General features: G+C 38.0%; 1 protein-coding gene across 2 annotated transcripts in view; it reads left to right on the plus strand.

The window, feature by feature from the left end:
• The first annotated feature begins 2,078 nt into the window (after nt 1-2,078).
• Nucleotides 2,079-12,149, plus strand: part of REL (REL proto-oncogene, NF-kB subunit) — a 45,951-nt gene continuing 35,880 nt past the window's right edge. For both annotated transcript variants that reach the window (XM_012764830.2, XM_012764831.2), the window contains exons 1-2: nt 2,079-2,304; nt 10,865-11,007. In XM_012764830.2, coding sequence (XP_012620284.1) covers nt 2,295-2,304; nt 10,865-11,007 — 153 coding nt within the window. In that variant the 5' untranslated portion in view covers nt 2,079-2,294. The remainder of the gene's footprint in view (nt 2,305-10,864; nt 11,008-12,149) is intronic.

Here is a 12,149-nt window from a genome sequence, read left to right on the forward strand (position 1 = left end):
GATTTAAATGAGTCTTTGAAAAATGAAAAATTAATTAGTTCAAAATTCTGTAGTTGCACTAAATCTCAAAAGATGTAGCTTGTGATTTCACAAATTGGAGTGATTTTAAGACTAGTCTGGGGTTCTGCAACGAGAGCTGCTTCTGCTAGGTCCAGAAGTCCTCAGTAAATAAACACTATTATTCCCTATTAAGTTCAAGGATTACCTGAAACCAATCTGTTTTTGGAGGTGTAACAAAAACAAACAGGTGCAAAATATTTCCTATTCCTATTTGTTCCTCATCCTCCTAATGGATTCTTTAACATCTGTGTTCAGTTCACCTTTACAGCTCTGACATTTGGGACTGTAGGGTAAATACAAATCTAAAAAAAACTAAATTGGAAAATTTTCCAGGTGCCACGAAAGACAAAGAACATTACTCTTTTTCATTTAGCAATAGCCTTAGAAAAACTGAAATTGTAAATGCTTTCTCTGTCTCTTTGAAATGTCTGTATACCTTTGAAAAAGCTAAATAAGCCTTGCCAGTTTTGCACCCTCAAGAGGTCTTTCTTGAGAGCCTTGAAGCCATCTCTTTGAAATGTGAACATCAAGGAGGATGGTTCCCCATCTCCCAGTCTCTATGTTTAAGCCTTGGCTCCAAGATGTAACTTCCCATTATTTTTCCTTTGGATAAAGACAATTAACAGGTATGTAATGCCTGGTTATATGAAATGGTGAGATTTCTTTTTTGTCTTTGCAATCTCTCTAGTGGATTGCCTGTGATGTGCAACATAGTATGGTTTAATGCATATCCAATAATAAAACTCTTTCATTATTTTGTACATTGTGCATTTTGTGGAAAGGATATTTTGGGGTTGGCAGGATATTTTATTTTTTAATCATTTCTTCAACTGGCTCCTTCAGTTTGGAACATCTGTATGGTAGTGTGATTCCCCATTCCCCCTCCATACTTATTTTATGCAGTAAGGGATAGAGGAAAGAGCACAGAGTTTGGCGTCACACAACCCTGGCTTTTCCTTTTACCAGCATTCTGAAGTTCTGTACAGTAACTTCTCTGAACCCCAATTACTCTGTCTATAAAATGATAATACTACGTCATAGATAAAGTAAATTAACTATCTGACACTTGGCAGGTGCTAAGCAAATGAAGGAAATAAAACTATACCAGAGAGTTTAACGCACTAAAAGGTTCGTGCATTCCCCCTCTGCGCTTCCCTATCTGTGAAATCTCAGGACACAGTATCCACTTCGCTAAACCTGAGCACACTGCTTACTGATAAGGCAACGAACGCGCGGCTCCGACCTTTTGAGTTTAAAAGGCTTTAGTAGGTAAAATACGCAGTTAACAGAGCCCTCGCAATTTAGACAGAAAGAGGGAAAATCAGACGGGGGGGGGGTCCCCGTATGCAAATATAGGAATTACAAATGAACACAGGCACAGCCGCTACCGCACTCCCCCCCCCCCCAGGGCTCCAGTGCCCGCCGGCGCGGGGGTGGAGATTTGCATGTGCGAAATAGGGAAGAGGGGGAACCACCTATCGAAAACCCCGGCCGTCCTCCCCCCGAGCCCCAAGGGTCGGCCCCTCTGCCGCCCGGCCCGCCCCGCCCGAATGAGCCCGGGTGACCCGCCCTCCCGACGTCACCACACCCGCCCCCCCGCTCCTGAACTTTAAACCACACTCGGAAGAACAACCTGGAGGAGGGGGATTTCTCGGGGGCCGGCGGCCTTCACACGCTCCGAGCCGCCATTTCTCAGCTCCAGCCGAGCCCTGCGGTCCTGAAGACCCCTCGCTCCCGAAGACCCCGCGCTCCCGCGCAGCAGACACCCTACACCCAGCCGCGGCGACCGCGGGGGCGCACGCGCGGGGGCGGGGCGGGCGGCTGGCCCCGGGGCGGACGCGCGCGCGCCGCCCGGAGGACGCCCCGCCCCCCGCCCCCGGGGGGAAGGCGGTGGCGCAGGGCGACGTCAGCGGCGGGAAATCCCCTCCCGCGCGGCTGCCTGCCTCTCTGCTCCGCCGGCGCTGCGCTCTCGCCCGCTCCGCCCCCTGTCCCTGCCCTGGCTCCCGCACCCTGGAAGGGCAGCGCCGGGCGGCCCGGAGCGCGAGAATTCAGGGGGTGGGAAGGTGTGAGCCGCAAGCCCAGAGGAGGGCGGGAAGAGGAGGAGGCGCCGGGGGTGGTCAGGGGCACTGGGGGTCCCTCCGGCAGAGGTCCCTCGGTCTCCTGACTGACTGGCTGCGGCCACCTGCGGCCCGGACGCTTGGAGCTGCCTGCGGGACGGCGCGAGGAGCGGAGCCATGGCCTCGGGTGAGTGTTCCGGGCGCTGAGGTGCGGCCCGGCCTGCCCCGCCGGGAAGGGGCTTCTTTGGGCGGCTCGCTTTTGGCTGTGGCGCATTTTTGTCTTTGAAATCACCGCTTCTGGCAAATTGTCAGCTTTTTAAAAAGTTACCTGCTTCAGGGTTTGCGTGCGAAATCAAAGCCACTCTGTAATTTGATCCTTTCATAATAGCCAGAACCTTAGAAATTCCCAACGACTTGATTTTAGGATTAGGGAAGTAATAATCTAAATAAAGGAGGACGAGGACCTCTCATATTTGAAAAGTGATTTATGTTGAAATGGTGGCTTTATGTTTTAGAACAAGAATGAGGAACTTCAGACCTCAGTCGAGCTCTATCTACCCTTTTTTAGTTTAATTTCATCAAAGTGCCAAGAGGTGATCGCTCTTGTGCTGACAGTTGAACAAAATGTGGCGCGGCTTTAAAAGTCATCAATGGTGTTTTAACAGATCTTAAGTGGAACTGCTGCTTCCGCAAAGTGGGTAGCTTTTACAGCGAAATAAAAATAAAGCACAGACTTCCTAGTTTACCGAATAGAGACGCGTCGATTTTTTTTTCAGGGGGAAAAGAGGATTTTTTAGAATATCTGTGCCTTAAAATAGTGGATAGAAATGAAGACAACTTTATCGCTTATGCAGATGGCTTACTTTCTGTTAATAAATGCTCAGATCTCTTGCTTTGGGAGAAATAAATTGTTAAGAAACAGCTTACAGGGCAAGGTAGAGAGTCCCATGTACACAGCCATGGTTAAGGGCTGCCTGTAGCCTAGGCAGGTAAATCAAGTAGACTGGGTTCCAGTTGGACCTTAACCAGGATTTTGGCAGGGTGGATGCTCGGCGCTTTCCAGACTGGGAGCTGCGCGAGCCAAGGCGGGGAGGGCTAAGAGTGTCTGTTAAATGCTCTACTGGGAGGCTGAAGCGGGGAGCTTGCTTATTATTGACCCGCATCTTCCCAACTGCCTGGTTCAGTGACGCTTGGTCGAAGACTGATGTCTAGTAGGGAAGAGGAAGTAGAAGACAGAAAGAACCTCTTTAAAGGGTTGAACAGAACAATGCCGTAGCTACTGCTGTAGGCTGGAAAGGAAATTGGGGTGTTTCACATGACATTTGATTTCAGTTTGTCTGTGGTTTTCATGTGAGAATACAAGTGTAGTTTAAAATATTTCAACTTTCCCTTTACCCACTTAAGTGACCCCGAACTTTCAGATAATCTTGTAAATTTATAAATTCAAAGCATGTTTAGATTAAAAGTACAAAGATGACTTCAAATATTAATATTTGGTTAATTTATTGGTTATCAGAAGGAGATTTTGTATGAAAGTAGTGAAGAATGGCTAGCATTATAAGTAAAAAAAGGTCAGCCTCTTGGTTATTTGTTTATTTATTTTTTCAAGTTCTCAGACACCATTTACAGCTCTTGGCCATTTAATCAAACTTTATTAATATAGTGCATGAATGTAATACTTATGATTTTTTTCAAAAAAGAGAGACAACTAACTATTTCTATTCAGAGTATTGTAAGATCTATATGATTTTTAAATGTGGTACAATTTAAACTTGTTTAATGATACTATATTTATATTGTTGTTAAGACCAAGGATTCCCTAAGTAAAAGGGGGAAAAGTTTAAAGGAATGGAAAGTTTAAAGGTTTGGAGTTGTAGGATGATTACCTTTTGGTTTTTGTTTTGGGTCTTTTCTGAAGAGTTGCATTAAAATGGGACGAAACAAGTTGTTTAAATTATAATTCAGTAGTTTGAAAACTGTTAGGCAATTTTCCGTGTGTACCTTCCTTAATCAATGATAAAGACCTTAGAGAAAGATTCACTAAAGAAGTTATAAATTCCCATTCTGTTTTGCAACAGTAATTTAACTGAAGGAGTGACCAAAAAACTTGTTTGATTAGTTTATCATTGTCTAGTTTAGATTGTAGTAAAGTAGTATTAAAACCTCAAAAAGTATTTTTATTGATTACCAAGCATTTAAGACCGTTTTTTTTCATTTCTCACCGGATGTTGTATGTAAATAGGCATGTGTAGTTAAATATGTGATAGCTAGAATGTAAAAGTAACATAGATCATAATCTTATAAGCAAAATTATGTAAGTGCCATGAATAGCTGGGACTTTATATTTTGTTTAGGTAAATTGTCCGATTAATAATTTAGGATTTCACAGTTTGTATCAAGCTGCTTTTCATTACCTTTTTAAAAAAATTACACCTTAATTTCAGTCTTTTGACATGAAAAATTCGAATAGGCATAGTGAAGAAAAATGTTCCCAAACCTGTGTAAGTTATTCATAGTTAGCTAATCATTACTCTTGTATATTTTGTTTAATATATTCTATTTTGTTTAATATAAGTAAAATTAAGTATTTTATGTCTGAATTTCAAGCTGCTTATTGTTTCAGTAAAAAGAGCAAAATGTCATGTGTGCCACATAACTGTTTACTAGTAACTAGTACTGTCTTTGGTAAAATATGTTTTAAAATTTAGATAATTTATTTTTATTCATATTTTTCTTTAACATGGTTCTGCTATGTCACATAATAAGAATTATGCAAAGAAATTGCTTTTGTAAAGCGCACTACTTACCAGCTTTTTCTATTGTGAATTTCAAGAGGATTTTTCTTTTCTCTTGAATAAGGGGGGAAAATGACGTGAGTATAATGCATCTTAATCTTTAATAACAGCTGGAAGTTAGGAATGGATAGCTAAAGAAAACTTTTTTAAGTAGAAGACTGCACACACAAATATGAATGTTGTTTTAGAAATGCAACACATGAAAAAGTGGAGAGAACAGTGGTATAAAAGAATTAAGGTGATACATGGTAGACAGAGTAAAGGGAACGAGTGAATGTCATGACTAAGGAGGAGTAAGATAACAAGAGGTGTGTGCAGTATCTTTCTCAAATACAATTTAAGGGACTCAGAATTTCCTTTTGTTCTTTCTCTCATCTGTGTTCTCTGCAGATGATTGTGTTTGTAGGCACATGACCCAAATATTGCACAGGATATACTTATACTAAAAAAATTATTTATCTGAAATTCATGTGTATCTGGGCTTCCCATATATTTATATTTAAATCTGGCAGTTAATCAACAGTGGTGATTGGGTCCTGCCATCTGTTTTTAATTTAAATATCTATATAATCTAGGGAGGATTTAAAAATTTCTCTACTTTTTCACCCTGTCAGATAAAAAAGTTTTTTTAAGACTTAATTTTTTTCCTCCATTGTAGTGGAATGCCTCTATTGCCAAAATCTTTTACATTTTTAAATTTACCTTGTGGTGCATACATCAGTTGAATACTTGTCTGAAAATTCCCTTACTTGGATTCATAAAGCCAACTTGAAAGTCAACCTGATAGATTGGAATAAATCTGGACTTTAGTCCATGATAGACCTAGTTTGAGGGAAAAAGAATGGATCTTACTTTCTTTTTCTCCAAGTTGAGTAGAGGTGATATTTGGAAAAGTATATATTGTTAGATTTATTTGCTCCTTTTGGGTCTCTGGCAGTCTGTTACACATCTCTCTGTGAGAGATGTATTCTAGTCAGCTCTTCTCAACTGTGGCGTGTGCTGTATTACAAGAAATATGTTACTGACAATGGTTAAAATATTTGTTTTGCACGTGATTTGCTTTTTAAATAAATTAAAGCAATTGAAGGCTGTCCATGTAATGTCTTTCCTTGCTTGCATTTGAATAAGCTTTTTTGAGTAGGAGAGCAAAAGAAATTACAAGTAGCCAGAATTGGTTTGTCTAGTTTATCCATGACTCAGTCCATACTTGCAATTGAATTTTTGAATTGCTTCTCTGGATATGCTCATTGTTGTTTCCACTTTTTGTTTTAGGGCAGTGGTTCTTAATTAGGAGTGTATTAGAATTGTTTGGAAGGCTTTTCAGAAACATGCATCTGGGTTTTACCCTTGATGATTTCTATTTCTCTTCAGATCTCAGGTGGGGTCAGGGCATGTATATTTTGAAAAAGCTACCTAGGTGATTCTGATGTACACCCCTAGTATGAACTCTGTTCTAGAGATTTCATCGGATCTAAATTCTCACTTGGCTATACCAAGATGCATTATCTTCTTAAAGTAGGTTGCATTTATTTTAGATTGCAGCTTATGTGCTCTATCAGTTATTGTGACTTTACCTCCATGCTTTCATGCTTTCTGTTTTTCAAATTTGGCTCTTTGATCCCAGCTGTAATATTAGCTAATATCATTCATAATTTCTTTTTCTTATAACTTCATATAATTTGGAACTTTAATCTTATGTAAAATGGAATAATTTCTGTTCGTTTTTTTAATGGAGATTAAAGTTAAGAGGATCAAATGAGAAATGTATATAAAGGTGCTTTAAAATATTACAATAATTAAAATTTTTCACACTGTACGCTTTATGCTGGTTCCTAATTCTAGCAATAAGATTTTAGTTATTAATGCATCTATTTCTGACCATTTCTGATCCATTTCTAACTTTTATTTCAATGTAATTTATTTTTTTAACCTTAAAAACCTATACTTTATTAGATAGTCACGATGTTTTAAAATAGCACTCTTTTTTGCCTAAGTACAAATAAAAACATAAATATATCTTGCAGATATTTTGGCTGTATTTCAAATGTTATTCTAATCTGTATTAGCATTTTATAATATTGTTCAAGATACAGAAGTCAATCCCAGCTTGCATAGTATTGGTTAAAGAAAAATACAGTAATCAACTTGTTTAGAGCCAATTTTGAAGACATTTCAATGCTTTTCAAAACTGTAGTGATTTGTGGTAATCTTAATTAGGGAGTACTCATTTTCTGGTTCCCTGATTTATATTTTACCCTCTTCCACTTCATAGATGACTACGTTTCAGCACTTTTTATCTTCAGGAAGAATGGCATTATAAAACACCGTACTGAGGAAGGAAGTAGCTAGTGCCTTATACTGATATTTATAACTGAGAAGTTTTTTAAAATCATAAATGCAGATAACCAGAATGTGAATGGGTTTGAGAAAGTATGAAGGTGTAGCAATTCTAGTACCTATAAGGCACTATTTTTTTTCTTAGTAGTGGAATCAAATAAAGAAAATCTGATTAATCATTAATATAGTTCTTTAATGTTTGAATAACTTGCATAAACAAAAGCTCTTAAGAGTTTTAGTCATTCAACAAAAATTTATTGACTGTCTATGTACAAGGCACTGATGAGTAAGACACAATTTCTGCCTTTAAGTAGCTTGAAGAAATAAAACAAGTAGCTTTAAGAAGAAAAATGTCTTCCCCAAATTATGGTTATTTATAATAATTGCTATAAAGAAAATATTATAGGTAGTTTACAGGACTGCTTACTATGAACCTAGCATTTTTATTCCCACACCTCACCCCCCAAGTGATAAAGTTAACCACTTAACATTACTGATGTCATTCTGTATCAATTTCCCACCAAGACACCTTTAAATAAATAGTGGGCAGGGATTAGTTCAACCACACAAATTATTTAAGACGTCACTTAAAAAATACTGTTGATTTTTAATAGCTATTGAGAGGACACTGTACTTTTTCATAAATATTCAGATAAGCATATATGAAGATGTGAAATATTTGAAACTGAAATGTGAATTTGAAATATATAAGGATATAGAAATTGTGAAATACTCATCTATATGCCTTATGTTTTTCAGTAAAATTAAAGTAAGTACTATGAACTTGATTGGGTTAAAGTCAGTTTTCCCTGGCTCTTTTGTCTGTTGAATAAGGAAATAGGTAGTAGATTCAAACATAAGGAGTCTGAACTAAACAGAATAAAATTAAAGGTAACAGTAATACTTTACTCAGTAACCCAGAGTAAAAACCATGGAGATGTCAAAGATTCTTTAATTTCTGAGCCATCAATGATTCTTTAATTTCTCTTCACTCTAATGTTCAGGCACCAAGTACTGTCACTTTTATCTTTTAAATAATACTTCATTCCCATCATCACTGCCATGTGTCAGATAAACACTCATCATTGCTCACATTATTATAGTAGTATCTAAACTGATCACTTTGCTTTCCCTTTTCTCTTCAATCTGTTTACTTCAACAAGAATTCTTACTCAAAAATGCCAGTCTGATCATGTGATTTCCCTGCATGAAAACATTCATTGATTTCATCATACCTAACAAGGAAATCCACATTGCCAAACATGCTTTGATTTTTTGGTTCTCTAAGAGTGGAAATGTATTTGGTTTACATTGATGATTCTTAAATAAACCTTTCTGTGGACACACTGTTCCATTTTTCCCTAGAATACCTACCTCTCTTCCTTCTTCCTCATCTCTCTTCCCATTCTTTTGCTTCATTAATTCTTTTTCCCGCCTCTGACACAGGCCTTCCTAACTCTTTTGCTGTTATCATTTTCTGCAGAATTTTGTTAGTGCTTTCCTCCCTTCTGTAATCTGATGATTTGTATTGTTTGTGTCACTGTTCTGTGAGGTCCTTTAGCATAGCAGTTGTGATGCCATCATGGTATCACTAAATCATTGTTTACAAGAAAATATCTGAAATAATAATAGAGACCATTTATTATCTGTAGGTGTAACACTTAGTAAGAATTTAGCACATGTAATCTCTAATCCTCACAGCATCCCTGTGCAGTAGAGGGCATTATTATTATTCCCATTTTACAGAGGAGGAGACTAAGAGATTTTGTTTATATAGAGAGAGAAAGAGGGAAAGAGACAGACAGAAACAGGGTCTTGATATGTTGCCCAGGCTGATCTTGAACTCCTGGCCTCAAATGATCTCCCTACTTCAGCCTCCCAAAGTGCTAGGATTACAGGTGTGAGCCACTGCATCTAGCCTAAGAGATTTTAATAACATTTCCACAGTTTTACTGTTAAAAGTGACTGAGTGGGATTCTAACAGCTTCTTTCCATACTGCTCTGATAAGCAGTGTTGCCCTGTGTTGCCCTTTCCGAATATTGCTTACATTCTAACAGGATAAGCCTTAGTCAGTGAAATAGATATATAATTGTGGGAATTGAGAAATCACTAGACTGATTGAGGGAGGCTTTTTTTGTTTAATGGAATACATCTTTACTCCTCTAAAATAAAAACACTTTGTTAACTACCTTACTTGTAAGTGTAGTTGAGTGTCTTTATTGAACTTTTGTTTCTACGATTTGGATAATAAAAGAGGATAAAGATACATATGGTTTAAATGGGTTTATTGACATATAATTAATGTACAACAAATTGTACATGTTTAAAGTATGCAATTTGATAAGTTTTGACATATGTATACAACCTTGGAATTATCACCATAGTCAAGATCATTAACATATCTATCATTCCCCCAAACTTTCCCATCCACCCTACATCCCTATTCTTCAGCAACCAAAAATGCTTTCTTTCATTATAGATTAGTTTACACATTCTAGAGTGTCATGTAAGTGGAATCATACAGCATATGTTCTTTTGGTCTGACATTTTTCATTCAAGCATAATAATTTTGAGAGTCATCTGTGTTGTTTTATGTGTCAGTAGTTCATTCTGAGGGTACATATCTTGAATTATATTAATAGAAAGTAAATAATCATTTTTTCCCCTATCGTGTCTTATACTTTAGAAAAGGTTTATATAGGACTGATTGGAAATACTGCTGAACCTAAAGTCCCTTCTGGGGCTTGTTTTGATATACTATGTATGTCTTTTAATAATCTAAATGCATTTTTATTTTCAGTGACTAGTCTTTTCATTCACTATTAAGAGTCTACTGTAAGGCTGGGCGCGGTGGCTCACGCCTATAATCCTAGCACTCTGGGAGGCCGATGCGGGCAGATTGCTCGAGGTCAGGAGTTCGAGGCCAGCCTGAGCAAGAGCAAGACCCCGTCTCTACTATAAATAGAAAGAAATTAATTGGCCAACTAATATATATATAAAAAAATTAGCCGGGCATAGTGGCGCATGCCTGTAGTCCCAGCTACTTGGGAGGCTGAGGCAGCAGGATTGCTTGAGCCCAGGAGTTTGAGGTTGCTGTGAGCTAGGCTGACGCCATGGCACTCACTCTAGCCTGTGCAACAAAGCGAGATTCCGTCTCATAAAAAAAAAAAAAAAAAAAGAGTCTAATGTAAAATCAAGTGGTTAAATACATTTTACTCACTTTGAGGGCATAGTATTGTATTTCCAAATACCTCTTCACACTTCTGGGGAAATCTTGAGGGAAACCCTTCTGCTTGGTCTCGTGGGAAGTGGATGTCTCTGAAGTGGTTATGGCAGAACTTCATACTGGCATTAGCTATAAACATTAAGCGATAAAGTGCTATCTGTCAATATGATTTAAATGACTTCTGTTAACACCACATAGGAACTCAATTTGAATGGGGAAAAAAAGGTGTTTCTCCCATTCAATCTCCCAGGTTGCATTTCAACCTTGTTATTTAATGTTGGGAGGAAAAAATCTTTATTTTAGTCAGCTGTTATGAAAAAACAAAATGGTTAAAATCCATTGTTATTGCTATACTAATCTCACTGCCTCCTTTTTAAAAAATTTTCAGGTGGATATAACCCATATATAGAGATAACTGAGCAACCCAGGCAGAGGGGAATGCGTTTTAGATACAAATGCGAAGGGCGGTCAGCAGGCAGCATTCCCGGGGAGCACAGCACAGACAACAGCCGAACATACCCATCTATCCAGGTAATAGACCTTTCTCCTGTGTTTGTCTCTTAGTTGCTCATATTTTAGCTATAGCAATTGTGTTAAAGGACCAGTTTCTTCACAGTCGTCTCCACAATCTTGTCTTTTTCTTTTTCCCCTTTTTTCTTCTCTATTGATCTGTGTTAGATAGGTATCTAAGGACATTTCTTAAGTATAATATGGGATCTTCCCCACTGCAGATAGTTATATTTGTATATTAATCTAAGTAGAGTGATTCATAGTGCTTAGTGTACACTGGGAGCTTTTAGATCATGTTCCCTTTCTTGGAACGCAAAGCTAATGAGGAAAAAGAATTCTCTCCTTGTAGAGGTGAGTGATATTATTCTATAGGTTAAAGATTTGAGAACTCAATCAGAATTCTTCCTGTAATCCCTTGGCTAGTCTAGGGGCTATGGAAAAGGAGAAGAACATTTTTTTTTCTTTTTCTTTACCTTTATTTCCTGTCTCTGATACTCTGGGTCAATGATTTGAAATATTATCACATTTAAAATCTAGTTTTTTCATACTAGGATAAAGTTTGAAAGGTTGATGATAAAAATGACTTTGATAAATATACTATATAGTTATAAGATATACTATTATATTTTATATTTATAAACTATTGTTCATTTGACTTTTAATGAATGTTTTTATGCTTTAAATGCCAATTACAGGCCGGGTACTGTGGCTCATGCCTATAATCCTAGCACTCTGGGAGGCTGAGGTGGGAGGATTGTTTGAGCTCAGGAATTCGAGACCAGCCTGAGCAAGAGCGGGATCTTGTCTCTATCAAAAATAGAAAAAGTTAGCCAGATGGTGACACGTTCCTGTAGTCTAAGCTACATGGGAGGCTGAGGCAGGAGGATCGCTTGAGCCCGGAGGATCCCTTGAGCCCAGGAGTTTGAGGTTGTAGTGAGCTATGATGATGCTACTGCACTTCAGCCTGGGCAACAGAGCAAGATACTGTCTAAAAAAAAAAAAATGCCAATCACAAATATTAATGACAAAGTGGATTTTGAAAAGTATTACTTAATCTTTTATCAACAGATCTTAATTCACTGTTTTATAAATAGATTATTTACAGAGTTTATTCTGTAGAGCTGAAAGGGAATCGCTAAATTATAGAATAAGCCAGTGGCAAA

Source organism: Microcebus murinus, chromosome 3 (assembly GCF_040939455.1).
Source record: "Microcebus murinus isolate Inina chromosome 3, M.murinus_Inina_mat1.0, whole genome shotgun sequence".
Taxonomy (NCBI): Eukaryota; Metazoa; Chordata; class Mammalia; order Primates; family Cheirogaleidae; genus Microcebus; species Microcebus murinus.